General features: G+C 41.2%; 1 protein-coding gene across 2 annotated transcripts in view; it reads left to right on the top strand.

The window, feature by feature from the left end:
• The first annotated feature begins 735 nt into the window (after positions 1-735).
• Positions 736-19,277, top strand: part of LOC149316584 (laminin subunit gamma-2-like) — a 68,076-nt gene continuing 49,534 nt past the window's right edge. Inside the window, exons 1-2 of one of the 2 annotated variants that reach the window (XM_089515874.1) lie at positions 736-1,054; positions 15,512-15,700. In XM_089515874.1, coding sequence (XP_089372000.1) covers positions 970-1,054; positions 15,512-15,700 — 274 coding nt within the window. In that variant the 5' untranslated portion in view covers positions 736-969. Of the gene's footprint in view, positions 1,055-10,761; positions 10,880-15,511; positions 15,701-19,277 lie in introns of those variants that run through there. The other variant, XM_089515875.1, reaches the window with a different exon arrangement.

Genomic DNA, 19,277 nt, shown 5'->3' with positions numbered 1-19,277 from the left:
CATTCTGCAGCTGAACAGGTATGTACCAGATAATTTTCACCTGAATGAAATCCGGACCATCTTGGCATCAGCCATCTTTTCCTCTTTTTAATTACAAATTCAAGATGTGTAGCAGAGTAGTACTAGATGGAATGGATTTAGGATTGCTAGATTGTAAATTGTAGAGGGTTCCCATACTTTTAATAATGGTAGAAGAGAGGGTATTTCAGCAAGCTTTGCTTGACAAGCAATCAGGTAGCAAGCAATGCTTGCTGAAATTCCTTCCTCTACACAACTGTTAAAGGTACAGGAGCCCTTTCCAGTTTTCACTCTGAGTGTTGCCAAAGCTATAATCACAATGCTAACAAATTCTGCAGAAGTATTTTAGCTAAGCAAAGGTGAGTGAGAACATGCCCAGCTCATTCCAGCACTTGGCACAGATTTATCCGAAAGTAAAAGCAAACTCCTTAACGGAGTCGTATTTGATGTTGATGAGTTTACACTGATGTGGAAAAGCTCCTTGCCGTGAGTCTTTGGCTCGCCCCCGTAGGTAACTTTAATGAGGAAGACCCAGATTGAAATGGTTCTTCCAGTCCTACTGCCACCTACCCCACTCCTTCTTGGCTGGCTGCCACGGGCGTTTGCTGCTCTACTCTCTCAAGAGCCGCCCTTCCGAATGGCTAAGAAGAAACTGTTAAGTGTCTCCCTGCACATGGGCTGGGCCCTCTATTTATTTTTTGGGAAAAAAATAATTATTCACTAGGTGAGTCAGACTGCAGGCGAGCTCTGTTCTTCCTGTCTAGAGTGATTCAGGCAAAGGGAGGTGATAAAAACCACCTGAAAGGAGAAGAGGAGACAACAACTCCGCAGCTAGAAGCCTTGACCCCTTGGTCCCAAGACCCTCCTCTAGAAGAGAGCTGGATTTGAGCATCTCCTGGACCTAGACCTGGACCTGGACTTGTGGAATAGTGTTTTTCTGAATTTCCCGAAATGCTTCAGCACTGGCTAGTTACTTGGAGCTGCCTTGCAGCCTCACTTCTCCTCCCTGCAACTGTTGGCACCCGAAGAAGAGAAGGTGAGGCATGCAAGCGTAAAATTACCCTGTTTTCATGAGATTTCATATATGTCTCTCACCTGTCCCATTGCCCTATTTAGCTCTCAGGGAAGTGTCTTCTTGAAGCTGCTAAACAATGTCTTGATGGGTGAGACAGAGGCTATATTCGCACTGCAGAAATAATCCAGTTTGACACCACTTTAACTGCCATGGCTCCATTCTACCATTCCCAGAATTCCCTAAGCATTGAGCCATGGCTTTTAAAGTGGTGTCAAACTGGATTACTTCTGCAGTGCGGATACAGCCAGAAGTAACTTGAGGGTTGTCTTTTAATGAGAGTGTGGGAGTTTTCTGGGCACAAATGGTTCATTGCGGCCCAGCTTTCTAAATATGAGCAAGATGGATGGCAGGACTGGTTCTTCACTCTTCTTCCTTCCTTTGGGCTGGAAATCCCCTTTCTCTCAAATCTGCTCCCATCATCTCAAGCTAGTAGATGGGGAAGCACATGGGATAGTTGCATAGCAACTGACAGTCATCTTCCTTATCCTCTATGCTTCAGTTGGATGGCTAGACTGAAGTCTGGGAGCAAACAGTTTGAGTTTCATCTCCCATCAGTCCAATGACTATGTCCACTGTAGAGCTGTTAGTCCAAAGTGACAAGATGTTGCTCCCCATAGATTAACACATAAGATTTAAATTTTAATTATTTTTATTGATAAAAATCCCAAGAGCTTTAAAAATATTATTCTTTCTGTTTTCCCCCAAACCTTTGGAGATCATATAGGTTCATTTTAGGGGAATGCAATAATCTGTGAAACCACCACTTTTTATTAATGGTTTTGGAGTTGCTGGTTGAGGCGGAGTCAGAAATTCAGTTTTCAGGATTTATAATCTGAGAGCATACAATCTTTGTGTGCATATCTCTTGAGGTGATACACCCAGTGAAAGGCTTTTGTATAATAGTGGTATAATCTTCCCAGAATGGAGCCTGCATTTCTGTGAGTGTGTTTTTGAAACTGTGTGTATGTATCTGTATGGTTAAATATGTATTACTTTAGTGGACAGTCATGTCAAATTTTACACAGTTAATGGGAATGCTAGAACTTAGTCCAGGTGTCTGAGCTTAACTGCCTGCCATAAACTCGCTAGGAGCTGATCTGACAGTATGCACTTACAGTCAGTCTATCTTGTTCTTACATTTGTTGTAAAGCAATCAGTGCATTTATGATGCATACCCCTTGCTGCCTTTCTTTTCCTTCTAGAAATTGCCATTTGGTGAGGGTGCAGAGAATATACATAAATCCCTGCTCACAAACATGCATGGTATATGCATATCCCTATGCAGTCATACACACATACACATATTAACTGCTTCAGTAAAACGAATCCTAAGGAAGAGAGAATCCTAATCCTTTTCTTGCTTACATGTGCCTTCAAGTCATTTCTAAATTATGGTGACCCTAAGGTGAACCTATCATTGGGTTTCTTGGCAAGATTTGTTCAGAGGAGGTATGCCATTCCCTTTTCCTGAGGCTGAGAGAGACTCACCCAAGGTCACCCAGTGGGTTTCATAGCAGGGCCAGGAATCAAAATCTGGTCTCTAGAGTTGTGGTCCAACATCCAATCCACTATGCCATTCTGGCTCTAAGAATTTATTCATTCTCCTAGCATGGGTCCTTATGTAGCCTAAGCGGTACAAGGAGAAAAGTGCAAACTTCAGGGAATCACACATTTTACAGAAATAATAATAATAAAAATATCTTTTTACGTCAGGATCTTGTTTAGTTTCTTAATTCTTGCCCTTCTAAGCCCTAGTCTTCCTCTGATTTCTTGAGTGCAGTCTCCATTCTGATTAAAGACTGAGCCAAGGTTTAGAAAATCTTTGACTACTTCAGTGTCTTCTTTGTCTACTTTAAATCACATGTGACCATTGTTTTTATTTTCTTACAAATAGTTTCATAATGTTCAACCACAAACCTTCCTTTACACGTTCTATCTTGAGCTTTTTCAGTAGTCTTTCCAAGTCTTTGCTATTTTCTAGTAGTAGAATGGTGTCGTTTGCATATCTTACATTGTTGACGGTCCTTCCTCCAATTTTCACACCTACTTCCTTAGAGTCTAAACCAGCTTTGTGTATGATGTGCACATTCCGCATATAGGTTAAACAGATAGGGTGATAAAATGCAGCCTCACCTGACCCCCTTGCCAATTGGAAACCATTCTGTTTCTCCATATTCTGTACTAACAGGTTATGCATTAGCATGATCAAATGTTGTGGTACACCTATTTCTTTAACAGTGATCCATAGTTGTTCATGATATACAGTATATGATCAAAGGCTTAGCTGTTATCTAGAAAGCATAAGTTCATTTTCTTCTGAATTTTTTAGATGCACTCCGTTATCCAATGTATGTTTACAACATGATCCCTCTTCTGAACTCAGTTGGAAATCTGGTGTTTCTTGCTCCTTATGTGGTAAAAGTCTTTGTTGTAGAATTTTGAGCAGAATTTTGCTTCCAAGGGAGATTGATGCAATAGCCTAGTGGTTACTTCAATCTCTGGTGTCCCCTTTCTTGGAGGCTGGAATGTATATTGAGTATTTCCAATCTATGGGCCATTCTTTTATTTTCCAAAAATTGACAAATTTTAAGGAGTATTTGAGTTCTCTGCTGCTTGTAAGAGCCTTTTGGTATGCCATCTGCTCCTGGTGATTTACTTCTCCCAATTGCCGTGAATGTAGCTTCCAATTCAGTTTCTAAAACCCTCATGTCTCTTCCTTGAATGAATCTATCATCCTTTCATTTATTTCACACACATGCTAGACTCTTAGGAGAAAAGAAAATGCACACCATGTTTCAAATATATATATATATATATATATATATATATATATATAGTTTGAAAGATATAGGCCCAAACCTTTTTTCCTCCAGGTTGAATATTAAATAAACTACCTCCAATTTTACTAAGTTAAAAGCTGCGAGTGCGCTGATCCAGGTTTGCATGCAATAGTTGGAAATGGTTTATTATATCCCGAGGCTTTGCAAAATTGTGTTAATACTATGACATTGTATAGTATCTTGAATGTTAGTTATTAATAAAGTTAGTTAATGGGGGGAAATCATAAATCCTGTCTAGGCGAAGAAAAATAAACAATTACTAGATGCATAAGAGCCAAACTGGAGGAGTTCCATTTATATATTTTTCCACCATAGTCAGCCTTTTTGCCAAAGTACAGTTTTAATACTGCTTTAGTGTTCTGCATTTGGAATGTGTATGACTTTTGAGGGAATTATACTGAATCTGGATTAGGAGCAGGCTCTCAAACTGGGTGTCATTGAAAACAGGAAAGGGGTTGGGAAGTAAAAATAAGAAGAAGGAGGAGGAGGAGGAGGAGGAGGAGGAGCAAGAGGCAAGGAAAGAGAATAAGGGGCTTAAGACTTACCATTATCTTGCCTTGTTTTCATTTTGTGTATGAGTATATTTAAGTTTATTATAACCTGCTCATATCTCCTGTGACTGGAAGAGAGCCAAACTCAGATAAATAATTCTGCAGCCAGAAAATCAAGCCCTTCCCTGAACATAAATTATACATATTAAACTAATTTAGTACATGCGCTTGATTTGTGAGCTGCTTTCCGGTTGTTTTTGGCTAAGCACATTATTGCTATGTTCTCTACACACACACGTCTAACCCATGAACAGAACCAAGAGGAAGGAGTTATAGTGAACAAATGTGGGCATGCATGACTCCTCCTAGTCAGTTCTTTATTACCCAGATGCCATGGGGTGAGTGGATAGGGCCTATATTTTGGCACAGAATTACAAAAACCAAGCTGCAGCCTATTGCTTCCACAGCAACACAGAAGGGTTATTTTCAAGGTAAGGTATCTCCAGTGTTTCTTGGAAAGTACCTTGAATTACACTAATTCTGTTTTCTCCCTTTCTGCCCATCCAAAATAAAGGGGCTTCTTTTGTGCCACTTGTAATCCCTTTCTCAAAATTCAGTCTGCTTTACTTTGGATGCTGCACACAGCCCCATATTGAGGTGAAAGCAGCAGGATTAAATCACAGCTAGGGTTGCCATAAGTCAGGACCTCCAAACCGGGACAAATGTAGGACAAAATTTTAAAATGTAGGACACCTTTTTTTTAAGTTGAGGACACGTGAAAAAAAATGGGTGATTTTTAAAAGAATGTCAATATAAATGCGGAGGGGAACAGGCAGAGAGGAAGGGGCACGGCAGGGCCAAGGAGCCTCGCTTCAGCGAGGCTCCTTGGCCCTGTCAAGAGGGGAGGGGGCCAGGCAGGGAAGGAATCCTCCCCTCAGGGAGGCTTTCTTTCCCCACCTGGGCTCCGTCCCTGCCAGCGGAGCCCAGGTGGGGAAAGAATCCTCGCTGAGGGGAGGCTTTCTTTCCCCGCCTTAGCTCCGTCCCTGGCGGCGGAGCCAAGGCGGGGAAAGAATCCTCGCTGAGGGGAGGATTCTTTCCCCGTCTGGGCTCTGTTCTCGGCAGCGGAGCCCAGGCGGGGAAAGAAGTCTGGCCTCCGCGAGGCTTCTTTCACTCCCTTGGCTCCGGCGGAGCCAAAGAGGGGAGGGAAGCCCCCCCGCCAAAGGAGAGAGGTCTACAGAGGCCTCTCTCTTTCCCCCACCACCTCTGTTGCAGACTTTGCAACAAAGCCCGCGGGCAGGGGAAATCCTGGGGGCAGGGAAACCTGGGGCGGGACTGTGCAGACCCACCCAAAACCAGGAAAGTCCCGCCCACAGGTGGGATATGGCAACCCTAATCACAGCCCAATTGAATCTAACCGATTTGCCCATTTCAGCTTTATGGTACAAAGTGGAAAGTGCTGACCCCCAAATGCTGTCTTGTAAAGACTAGTAAATAAAAAGGTGCCATTCCTTCTGGCTTGCCCAAATAATCTGTTCCCAAAGTAGTGATTTGGAAATCTGAGTATTCATTGCCAAGGGAGGAGGAGGAAACATGGTCCTCAGATTTGAAATCTAAGTTTGGAATTGAAAGGCCCTGTTCCAGAGAGGAAGGAGGCCAGTTGACCCCCATGCCTGTCCCGCCTAGGGCTTGAAATGGGAACCCCAAAGCTTTTGACTAGAGTGTTATCTGAGACTTCTTGGGCTCTAGCCTCCCAACCCTCTTCAGGCACAGACAAGAACAAGGAACCCAGCATCAGTTAGTAGACATCAGTTAGTAGACAATATGATGCCTCTGGACTGGCCATGAAGACCTATATAAATATTTAAGCACACCATCTTCAGTCTGTGCTTCAACAGAAGAGCAATGTGTTTTGCTTACACTGGGATGTCAGGTATTCAGGTCCATCTAGTCGTCAAGGCTCCCTCCAACCATACAATCCCTCTTCACCACTCTTATAATGTGGTGTGTGATCTACAGTATGCCTATTGGAGGCAAACTACAATAATATCCACAATCCAGAAAACAGAGTGTTACCTTTATTGGTCAACCAAAATGCACAAAATACATATTGCAAGCTTTCAAAGCTCCACTGGCTTCTTCAACAGGCAAAGGTGCTTAAAATCATACAGGAGAAAAACAAACTATGTTAGTCACAAGTCTGCATTTTGTCAAGATGTGTCTGTTCTCAATTCAGGTGTTATTATACTTGGCTATATGGCCAGCACGGCTACCTATGGATATGTCCTACAGGAGACAAAACTTCAGAGAGAGAGTTGGGGGTATCCAACCCCATCCCACCCCATGTATTCTCCCTTTATCTTGCCTGCTCTGTAATATTCTTGCTGCCTTGCTGATGTTAGTTGCTCTGACTTCACTTCTCCTCACTCCTCTCATTAGTGCAGGTTTTGTCTTAGGTGTACTGCCATAGCGAGCAATTCTCTTCTATCTACCAGACACTGTAATTCCCTTTCAAAATACTTCAGTTAAGGTGATCCAAATGTCCATACAAACCTAACCTTTGGAGCTTTAAAAGGCCATTTATTTTGTTGTTTTGTTCTACAGCCAAATTAAAATGTGGCAATCCTATGCAATGCAAAGTTTTTTCTACTGGGGTGCAGAAGGTATTCAGATATAGTATTATAAGGCTCAAGTACTGCTGTTTCTAGGCGTTACTGACAATAACATTATTGCTATTTCCCCAACTTATTCAGTTTACACGTTGAGGATTAATTGAGATCACCATGTTCTTATCTGTTTTTTGATGTCAGTTTATTTTCACCTAGGTTTTTACTATTGAGAGAGAACATACAAATAAAATAAATAATACATGAATAAATAAAAATGTTGTTGTTGTTGTTGTTGTGCACCTTCAAGTCGTTTCCAATTTATGGCAAATATAAATCCCATAATCCCAGCTAGCATTCCTCTATTGAGTGGGAATGATGGGAGCTGCAATCCAGTACCTCTGGAGTTCATCAAGTTAGGGCAGGCTGCTATAGGTGGTGAGCCTGACCTTTGAGTTTTGTTGAATCTGCTTGTGTCCTCCTGTGTGTCAGTTCAGTTTTATCATGAAAGCCCAATGCAAGAATGAAATCAAATTCAAAAGCTTCCTGAAGGAACTCGACAGGTAGCAACAGCACTGTGAAGCGGTGTGAAATTCTCTTGTAAAAACCATGCAATTACAGACATGCTTATTATCATGATGTAATTGCTTTCAAAGATGCTATTGACAGCTCCAAGACATTTTTAAAAATCCACAGCAGAATCAAAGCATGTTTAGGTGATGTCATCTGTGAACTAGTTGAGGTATTGGGTATGAAAATTGGTATGTGGTGCTAATTATATGTGTTTCTTATTCTAGCCAGCATGTCTTGCCATATAAGGTACCTTCGGTTTGGTTTGGCTTGGTTTGGTTTGGTTAGGAAAAGATGAGCAAAGGGCTAGCTGTCTTATTTCTTACCGAGAAGGTAAATCCATTTCGGAGCTTCACAGCATGAAGTAATGCCAAAAGTATGATGCTAAGAACCCACATGATTGACTGCAAAAAAAGATAAGGGTGGCACATAGGTCCACTGGGAGGATGTCCACCTGCCTCAAGGAAGTACATAATGGCAAGGGACTGGGACCAACTTGGCCTCATCTATCAACCAGAGGAACAGCAGCTTCAGAGAACATGTTTGCCATTCCCTAGTAAGAAGACATAAATTTCCTTTTTTCCTCCTCCTTCAAAACCCATTTTTCTTTTGTATCACGTCTTTCAGATTGCAGATCTAACTGCAGGTTCTATTGTTCTTTGTAAACTTCTCGGGAAACCTTCATCATCTGAAAGGTGGGAGTAAAAATGCTTTAGATACATGTGGCAGGGGATTTCTTGCCACACTGAAAAATAGCACACCAGGAATAATGGTTGTTGTATGTCCTTGTTGTCATGTTAATTTTCTATGTGAAGATAAAGATATAGTATGGAGTTGCACTCAAGCATGGAGATTTCCCACAAGCATTCTTTGGTATCCTCTGAGTTCAAGTTGTCATGTTTACCATAGTTTAAATACTGTGATTTAATGTATCCCTTAATAATGGAACACAGCATTACAGTGACTTAATTCAGTTAACTCACAAAGATGGATTAAGGCAGCTTTATGTTGGTTTGGGGTGGTTGTTGAATTAGCAAACTGTGGTTTGTTATGGCTTTATACTATAGTAGGTGGAGTAGTGGTCTGAGTGTTGGGCTATGATTCTGGAGACCAGGGTTTGAATTCTGGCTTGGCCATGTAAACCCACTGATTGACTTTGAGTAAGGCGCGTTATAAACGGGCCTTTAATATGCCCCCGTCACGTGCTAGGGATTGGCCGAGAACCTAGCATCCATACCGGCCTCACCCCTAGCATGTGATGGGGGCGTAAAGATGGCGGCGCCCTATACACACGGGCGCTGCCATCTTTACGTGCTGGACGCATTGCGTCCGCACATGTCGCCCCGGAAATGACGCCGCAAATGCGCCCCTTGTGCTTTGCGGCGCCTCTTCCGGGGCCTGAGAAGGAGCGCGATTTCCACGCTCCTTCTCGGCAGCGTCCGGGAGCCGCACCGTTTAAAGGCTGCAGCTCCCGGACGGTGCAAGCGGCGGCGGCAGCAGACCACTGCAATCTGGCGGTCTGTAATGCACCTAAGTCACACTCTCTTTGCCTCAGAGGATGGCAATGGCAAACCAATTCTGAAGACATTTGCCAAGAAAATCCTGTGATAGAGTCGCCTTAGGTTTGCAGTATGTCAAAAACATGAAGGCACATGACAAGAACAACAACAACGAAGCATCATTAAGTACAATTTGAACTGGCTTTGTATATCATGATTTATTCTAGTAATGGTTTGGCATGACAACAGAAGTGATTACTCATCATTATGGCCATGACCCTACTCCATGCAGAAACTTCTGCTGTGGTGCTGGGGATGAGTTTATGCAGCTCCATAGTGAGACAAAAGAGAATGAAAGCTTCCCATCTTCTGTAAACTATGGCTTGCCTTTGAATGTTGGAAAGTTCAAACATGAGATGGGTAGGGTAAATCATAGTTTGGAATGATGTCTGAAAATGAAGTAATATAGCCAATATCTTACATAGCCCACCTCCACCCCCAAAAACAAATTGAAGGGAAATTAATTTTTTTTTTGGGGGGGGGGGGAGTTTCATCTACAATGGCTGCTTATTTTGCCTTGGTTTAAAAGTGTCTTAAAGTGCTGTGTCCCTTCCTTAGGAACTATTGCATGGGAAATTAACACTGCAATTGAGCCATCCACCAATGAAACTTTAAGATACTCTGTGTCACTCTCCTTATAAGTGTACAACGTTGACCATACCCTAGAAGTCTCTTTGTATATAATGGGGTCTCCCATTCCAAATCTGTTAATTCTTTGAACATCTCTGGCAAAGAATTTCAACACCCTTGTTGTGACTCTACTGTCATTTCTTCCTTTCCCCTTATTATGTTGCACATCCTCCTGAACATTGTCCATATCTAAAGTCTGTAGCGCCCTTTTTAACATACATTTAAAATTATCTGCATCAAATAACCTGCTCAAAGTTATTTCTTTCTCCATACCACTTTCTGTAGTATCCGCTCCTTCACAAAAAATTCTCCTTTCCTGATTCACCTTCAGACATTTCTGAATCTCCTCAACTGAACCTGAATCTGTGTTAATTTTTTCTAAATGCTTAGATTTTAAAACACATTTTCCGCCAGTTAATTTTGTTTTATTTTTTTGACTTTCTGTTTTCACTATCTTTCCTCTCTTTGCTTCACATATTATTAGTTGACTTACATGATAAATTCTGTTCCATCCTTTTGCTATTTGAATCAGTTGTATTAATTGATTGCTGAAAATCATTAGATAATAAATTCATTGCATTTAATTCCTGTCTGTGCATTAAATTCATTAGACTTATTTGAATAAACCAGTTCATTAAGTTATAGTTATTACAGTTAACTGAACTGCCTTCCATTATTAAGGGTGATGCAATACATCAATTAAGCGTACAATAAATTTCTGCACTCACTAATTGCCTAATTAAATCTTGTAAGTTTAGATTGTTTTCATTAACTGAAAGTAGTGTCATGTGGTTGAGTGTGTGATAATTCATTCACTTGATTGTCTGTTATCATGCTTCTTAAATAATTTTAGAATGAAGGTTAACTGTCTTTGTCGTTGCTTGGCTGCTTCTTCCTGGCCTCGATTCACTTTCTTATTTATGATGGATCTGTGTCAGTTAAGCTTCATGCCTGTGTTCCAGCTTCCTTCTGTTTGTCTCTGTTGCTTGGAAACACTCAGCTCCTCTCTCTGCAATGGGATGTCCATTCCCAACATGGTGGCCCAAAGTGAGGATTGATTTTTCTGCCTGAGTTCCTGGTCCCTTCCAAGAAGGTAACTCTCAATTCTTTATTTTTAGTCCAGACCTAGTTTTCTCCAGCCTTCCCCCCCCCTTTTTTTTTTTTTTTTTACTGTGACTGCAAACTGGTGTGCATATTTATTTCCCGTTTTACGTCCTTGGCTGCTTCAGAGATGTCTGTAATGAACCATTTGACTTGCTATCACTAGATGACACAAATATCTCAGAGATATGCTGGCCTATAGCCATTTGGGTTATTTTACTTATATTTCACCTGCTAGGCAACAGTCAGCACAACCATTTCTTTCACTACATTTCTTTCTTTCTTTTTCACATAGTGAAGATGCATCAATATTAACTGTTTCATCCTGTAATGTCTTTTTTTCTATTCTATATGTTATCCATTATTTTTTTAAAAACCTGTTTGTATTATAGGGGTGTGTGTGAAGGCAGAAAAACCATGACTATTTGGCTAGACAGGAAAATGTAAAACCAACATGAAAGTGGAGGGGTCAACAGTCATAACAGAAAAGAACTTTGGACTTTTGGATTCCTGATATGTCTGCTGGCACATGAGGAATAACCAAACTGTTTGTGGATTGGTCCTCTATGCCATCCAAAGAATAATTGATAACAGCTATTTGGATAGTGAGGTAGTGTTGAAGACTGACTGGTTGAGTGTGCTTTAAGTACCTCTAGATTTTATGCATCTTTCCCTGAGCATTATATGTGCATGCAGCAAACCAAAGGGCATGTGCACAGAGTTGGTCAACAAGTAGTCAAAGCAGGATGGTGGAGACAGTAGAACTAAGAAGAACTTGGGAAAATCTATTGCATATATAACACCCACATTGTGCACTCTGAATTGGATATTCATTTTCTTTTGTATGGAGGGCTACTTCCAAATGGACAGCAACTAGCTTTGTACAGCAACTGATAACTTCATCTAGCCTATTGAATTTTTTTTCCCTTCTGGAAAGGAAAAAGAAAAGGCTATGAGGAAATAGGGGTACGATGTAAATGGAAGACATCATCCATTATCTGGTCCCTTATAAAATTCCTGGAACAAAGCAAGGCAGTGATTGCTCAGTATATCTTACCTGGAAGCTCTCAAGCTGTGTGTGACAAAGCTCAGTATATTCTGGTTCTTGACTCAGCATATTCTGGCCCCAGGTTTTTAATTTACTGTACACATTACTGCTAATTTTAGTGCACAGACATCTTAACAGTCTGCATAATTCAGAACAATGCTTTCCATTTACATAGTTCCTCTCGTTAATTTAAAATATCTGAGCAAGCTCACTTGCACATGTTTTTAGTTATATGCCACAAAATGTAATGTGAAAATTGGATTTAAGATGGGGTAGGCAGTTGGTATCCCTACAGTTGTTAACTGGATGACAGCTCCTGATAAGCGTTGCAGTTCACTCTTTCCCATCTTGCCACCCACCCAAGTGTTTTTGACTTTAAAAGACAAAATCTGGAGGAAACACAGAATTTTGTGTCATGCTTTGCTTGCGCCTGTGCAACCAAGGAAGCAGCAAATGACCTGCTTCTGTAGGAACAGGAGGCCTCTAGCAGGAACAGCCAGAAGGTGAATGAAGCTGCTGAGAGGCACGTGAGCCGAGGCACTGCCTGGGGCTGAAGGCTGATTAAATTCCAGGTGCTGCTGAGTGAGGGTTGAAGGGAATGAGATCAGCTCTGCTTGGCATGGCAGCCGTGGCAAACCCTGCCTATGTCTGACACGTAGGAACCTCTCAGGTGCTTGGAATGCAAGTGTCATGCCTGAACCTGATTGTATGTGCTGGCAGCCAACTGGAGGATTAGCTGGAGCAGCTGTTGGGTGCTGCTCTCTGGGTTTCTAAGACTAACACTTGAGAGTAAAAGCGTATTCGGTAGAAATGCAACAAAGAGGCTTTGCTACAAACTCACTTACATGGCTACCCCCTTTGGAAATTGGAATCTGCAGACTTTGGGGTATAATAGAGGCTGACATGTCATTCCTGAGAATAAAGTCTCCCTCTTCCTTTCCCTTTCACCTTTCTAGACCTTTTCATATTCTGTGTAAAGGCATGCATGTACATACAATCATTGTGGGGGGGGGGGGGGTTCAATGCAAATCCTAGCCTAGGAAGATAGACAAATAGGGGTATTAGTACCCCTATAGGTACTTAGATGGAAATTCAGCTTCACTACCATGCCTTGTAGTCTTGTATGCCGCAAACTTTAAACTTGTGTCCACAAAGATCAACTGCAAAATTATAAGACTGACACGTATCCAAATTCTGTATCAGCTACTCATGTTTGTTCAGAATTCTGTGATCCATATTTATTTGTGACTACTTTCAGATGAGGTACAGTGACCTGGCAAAGGCCTTAATGGTTGTAGCATCCTGCCTGTTGAATCCTATCCCTAAATTGACATAACTGCCACTTATCTGTAACTGAGATTTTTGATTACTTAAAAAAATTGATGATGATACCATTGTGTTTTGCTATTTTTGCTTTTCATTGTATTGTATTGTTGTTACTCATGCTTATATTTTAATATTTTGTGTAAGATGCCTTATGCATCAACTGATGCAAAGGAACAGTATACACTGAAATGGGAAGCCTTTTTGTTTTGAAAGACCACATTCCTTTTTTCTTTTTTCTTTTTTTTTTTTTTTGAAAGACCACATTCCTTTAGAGGAACAACTAAAATCTTTTTGGACCAACTAAAATCTCATGGGATATCCCTGTGCAGTCAGTAACTGAAACCTTTTGCATCTCCAGCCTCCAAATTACTCACATTTGGAGCCAAATTTTGCAAGCCTATAGACAAGGTGGACAAAATGAGGCATTTTGATGGCCTAGACATCAGAAGGGAAAAAAATAGGAAGGGTACTTAGGAAGGACAGATTTTTAGTTTCTGCACCTGACATAAATGCTAAAACAGTGAGGGGATGTTTAGGAGTAGCTGAGACACAGACTGAGGATTGTGGGGAGGCTAGGTTTCCTTGGGCTTGGATTTGTTCTAAGGTACACAGAGGTTGGTAGAGGAAGCCTTGTGTGATCAGGTGAACATTCTCATGATCTCTGTTTGAACTTTCTGATGCTTTCCCCCAGAGATCCACAGAAAATGTGGTGTTTCTGTAACACAGAAGGAACCCAGGCAGAGGGTATATGTACAAATGAATTCAGTGTATGCATAATGCTGTGCTTGCATACCAGCCTGGAACTCATTGTAATGGGTGAGGAATGTCTAGAAAATTTCAAAATGACTAAAGGAGGAGTGTCCATAGTCTATTTCTGGAGTCTCCACAAAGGGAAGAAGCTATTTTTCCTCATCATAGTATGTGATGGTATGTGCAGGGGGTTCTTCTGTGGAAGATCCATCTGGCTCTGGGTGTTATGTACTTGTCATCAGAGTTTGGAAGATACTTCCTTTTTTCTTTTTTAAAAAAGAGCATTTAACTTGTAACTTTAAAAAAATAACATCCCAGGTTCTGGTTGATAGTGTCCCCCCATTTCCGATCTCATCTGTGATCTTCCCGCATCCCCATTTGTTAGTATTCTACTTATTTTATTTTTGCATTCATAGTTGGAATTGTTATGTGCCAGCCTTTTAAAGTGGCACATGCTTCCCTTTGCCTTTCCCCCACTCTACCTTCCTTGGCATAGCTTGCGATTTTCCGGTCGACTCTGGGGCCAAGCAGGAATTTTTAATTGTGCCCTGGTTGGACATTATTATTAGTTTGCCTACTCATTGCTATGCCTTTTGGTTGCTTGTGGTTGCATTTTACTTTCAGAAATGGTGGGGTGCAGGCTTTCAGGTTGATGTTATGTGGCCTGCTGAGCTTCCTATGGCATCAGCTTGTAAAGGGACCCAATTCACTTAACCTTTCATTGCCATCTGGCTTGAAAAATAACATGTGGGAGGGGGAAATACCTTATTCTCAAGCATCAGCAGGCTCTAAGAGTTCAAACCAGTGCTAAGGGACTTGAGATGCTACATTGATATCCTCTGTTCCCTGAATGGGGAATGGGTGGTGATGACAGAAGTCTTGCTTCTAAGCTAAGAAATATTTACCCCAAGAGAAGTTTGCCATGTCCAGACCCTCTACTTAGAGCCTGCATTACCCATACACTTCTTGTTGCAGATTTATTCGTAGTAAAGTTCTGACCTCTAAAACGCTATACAGTTGTCCAGCATGTTTATTTGGTGGGTGGGTAAACAGCAATGAAACAATAGAGAAATAAAACATAGCCAGGGAAAGGCAGCACTTTCTTCAACTTCCCATTGGCAGGATGCCTGGCACCTGAGAAAGCCACACTACAGGATTTGTGAAAATCACGTTGAACATTGACGTCTTCACTACACTGTTTCAGATTGCAAATGGAAAACGGTGTGTAGTTTCCCCCCTGCTTCAAATACAACATATAAGTAGGCTGAAGAAATGTGACACCTCTGGAGACCAGAACTCATGATCCCCACCAACCAATAACCTGTATTAGGCATTCCAGCTGCAGTGACATCCCATGACCTTTAGGTTGACTCTGAGTCTACAAACTGAATGTAGTTTTCAAATGCTCATTGTCAAATTAAATATGTAAACTAATTTCTCAAAATGCTGCACAGGTCCCTTTTGTTGAATAATGGCCATTCTCTTTGCTTTGGTTTTCAGCCTGCGACTGCAATGGGAAATCCAGACAGTGCATGTTCGACAGTGAATTACTCAGACGAACAGGAAATGGATACCTCTGCCTCAACTGTATTGACAACACAGAGGGAGTCAATTGTGAGCGGTGTAAGGAGGGCTTTTATCGCCAGCATGATCACAACGGTTGTGTGGCCTGCAACTGCAACCCTACAGGTATGCAAGAATTGACAAGGAACCCAAATTAACTGAATTTTCGTAATCTTGAGTCCAGAACAATTAGCTAAATAAGTGGTGCTGGAGGTTGCTGTTGTATTGCTGGCTTCCTAACTCATGGACAATTCACACGTTACATTTTTAAAGTGTACAGCTAACGTAATGTGCAAATAAGACAAACTCATACAAGTTTGCACCAACAGGCAGCCAAGATTGCCTGCAGCTTCCCGTCAAGCGTATGCTTGTTTTCAAACTGAGGGTCAAACTAGATGATATGTTTAAAACATTTTCAAAGAGGGAATCCTTCAAGTGTTGGAAGACAGCATGTTGTCAGAGTTAGTAATGCATATTAGATTCAATAGACTTTCTTTTGTCACTGATTGTTTGAAGCTAAACATGAGCTACCTCTGCAAGACTGATTGCTGACACATTAGTCTCTGAGGCGCTCCTGTTGTGGGAGTCAGTTTTGGGAAATACACCTTCCCCTTGAAACCTCTTTTTTGACTCTCAGATTTGTTGTAATGCAATTTGAGAAAAAGGCCCACATTGCTAATTTCTTCAGGTTGGAGAAAAATTGGCCACCACTTTCCTTCACCCTAGTTTTGGATTTTTCCCCATGCTAGGTACCATGGCTACATATATATTTTTTGTCTTACAGCTGTATCTCGTTGAAATTGTTTTTTGTACTTCTAAAACCATTCTGAGTTCCTTTTATATAGGACACTGAAATAATCACTGCAATGCCTTTCATGCCATTAACGTGGATGTTTACTTAATATATAGGAGAGTACATAGGAGAGACTTTATAAAATAAAAGAGATTTCAGGACAATTTAGGGCTTGTGATTCTGTCCAGAACGGACTGAAACAAAGACCTCCATTAGATAAGTAAGGACTGGAATTTCAAACGTGAGAATATCGTGTGAGTATTGCATCCACTTTGTGGAAAGTATAATTTTCCCTCAGTTTCATCCTATTATATAAGTGGGTTAGTAAATGGAGCTTCCCTTGTGTATGAAGACCTCAGGCAAATTCCTCTGGTTCAGAATTCAAAGTTGGTACAAATGACTGAAACTGGAGTGTTGGTCTGCTACCCCTCTGGGAAAATTCAATAGGTTTCTTCACTACCATATGACTGAGAATTAATGCACATTTTCCTTCCATGTCCCTATTTGTTTATCACACGTTTGTTAATCACGTACAAGAGTGATCTTTTCCTCTGTCTACAAACCATTATTAATTTTATGCAGATTGTTTTGTTTTGTTCAACCAAGCTACAGGGAATTCTTTCCAGTTAAGGTCTGGATGATCTTCCCATAGGCTGGAGGAGAGGAATGATTGGACTGAGGTTAATACAAATAAATAATAAAAGTTTAATTTTTACCCTACCTCTCTGTCAAAGACAACCGAGATGGCTTACAATTGAAACAAGAACATAATACTCCATATCCCAATCAATCCCTCCCTCCCCTAAAACAACAATTAAACAGACTAAACGTTAAAAGCAATACAATTAAAATAATCAGTGATGGGCAGATGGCGCACAAGTGCTCAGCTGCTCTTTAATCAAAGTGCATCCAAACAGTTATGAAACAGAGCAGTTCTGGTTCCCTTGACCATCCCCTCCCAACCAGAAAAGTCATTTTCACAGAAGTGACAATGCAACCTGTGGGGGCTCCTGGCAGCATGACCAGAGCTGAAATCACTGATAAGGGCAAGGCGGAGAAAAGTCTGTGCCACGGGAACGGTGAGGAAAATTATTTTGGCAGAAGTGTTCAAGAGCAGCGAGAACTGACAGTTTCCGAAAAACCTGGGTTAAGGGGGATTTGCACTGGGCCCAACCCAGTTCGGGTTGGAAAAACCCAATGAAAGTGTAAATGCCCCCCTTTTAAACTGGTTTGCAAACTGATTTATAACATAGTGCTGCAGATTCCTCATCATATTCAAGTGAGAATGGCATTCCTATAAGTTATACTGGGTTGAATCTGACTAGGGAACGGGCTAACAGTGAAGTAGTGGTACAGAGCGCCCCAGTAGTGGAGAAAAGACCAATATTTAAGGCAGGTGCATGACATTTAACTGCACCTTATAAAAGTGGTCCCCCAAACACATCACATATTTAGGGCCTAAATAATTAATGCTTTATCTTCAATATTGCAGCAGTATAAAGTGTTAATAGGGAGATTTCACCTTCAAAAAAGAGGGCTTGAAAAAATGGGGCTCCATTTGCTCAGTCATTTTAATTGGGATGCATCTAGTCCCTATGCCCTCTTACAGAAATGCTTTCTAAAAGGTGAGGGAGCAGTTGATCTCCCTTTTTGTATAATATGTTGAATATAGATTTATGCCAGATACGAATATGAATTTTACTTCCCTCCCCTTGCCCCCTAAGAAAGAACCATATTAGTCTATTGCAGCAGTCAGTCAGTCAGCCAGCCAGTCAATCAATAAAAACATTATAGCACCTTAAAGACTAACAAATTGGATAGTTTACTAATGCTAATCATAAATCTGTTAATTCTTTATACGCCACAGGTCTCTCTGCTGTTTTAATTTGTTTTCATATTCTTGCAGTTGCTGCCTAGATGTGTATATGCCTACATTATTCAAGAAGGATTTCAGCTGTATTCTAGGGACGCTGATATTTTAAATTCTATATATGTTTACTTAAGATAAGTAAGTTCCAATAAAAAAAAACCCAGTGGAGTTGCCACCAAGACAACTCTAGGCAGTGGCATCCATAGGGATTAATAATGAATAAGAAATAATCTTGTCTCTCTATTTGCCAAGAGAAAGTAGCCTAGTTCCTAGGGTCTGTTTTGAAAAGATCCTGGAAGCCAAACAGTTGTGGCAGTTTAAGTTCTTGACAGGCAGCAACTGCTGCTTGATGCTGTGGAATTTTCAGTTAACTGACAAAAAGAAAGATGAACCACTGCTCAGCTTATTTTGGTGCTGTACACATAACCCATAATACACTCATATATTTACCCATAGCTTGAGAGATCTGTGGGGATAATTGCTTACAAGGACATGATCTGCAGTTTTTGTCACATTGTGCAGAAAGTTGCTGGGAAGAAAAGCACAGTATCCCAACTCCTGGATATAACAACACTGAAAGAAGTCAGTGAAGCTCTAAAAAGGCACAGGGACAAAGAAAGTGGGGCTGGCTCCAGAATTGTGGAAGTGTCCAGGCAAGGCATGCCCCCTAAACGGGAAGGATGAAGCAGAAATACAATCAAAGAATCCTCTAATGTCCCCTCTCATCTTTTCATACTCTTGCAAAATATGGAAGGCAGTACCCTTGGAAGCAGTGGATCCTCTGCTGGTCGTCTTGTGGTTGTGGCCCCTGTGGCACTTTTTGGAAGAGATACAATCGGGAGCCCACTTGAAATGTCAAACTCTTTAGCTGCTTGTAAAATAAAAATATATGTATGCATATTTGCAAAACGAAACAGCATATCAGGAGAAGAAGATTGACAGGAAACTCCAAGCCTCTCCCCCCCCCCCCCCATATTTTAGATTGTTTCCTCAGTCCTGTATAGAAGCAGAAGATCCTGTCTTGCTTGGTTGTCCTGTCT

Source organism: Sceloporus occidentalis, unplaced genomic scaffold, assembly GCF_023333645.1.
Source record: "Sceloporus occidentalis isolate IW3139 unplaced genomic scaffold, rSceOcc1.0.p SCAF_3, whole genome shotgun sequence".
Classification (NCBI taxonomy): Eukaryota; Metazoa; Chordata; class Lepidosauria; order Squamata; family Phrynosomatidae; genus Sceloporus; species Sceloporus occidentalis.
This window is presented reverse-complemented; position numbering and strand designations above follow the sequence as displayed.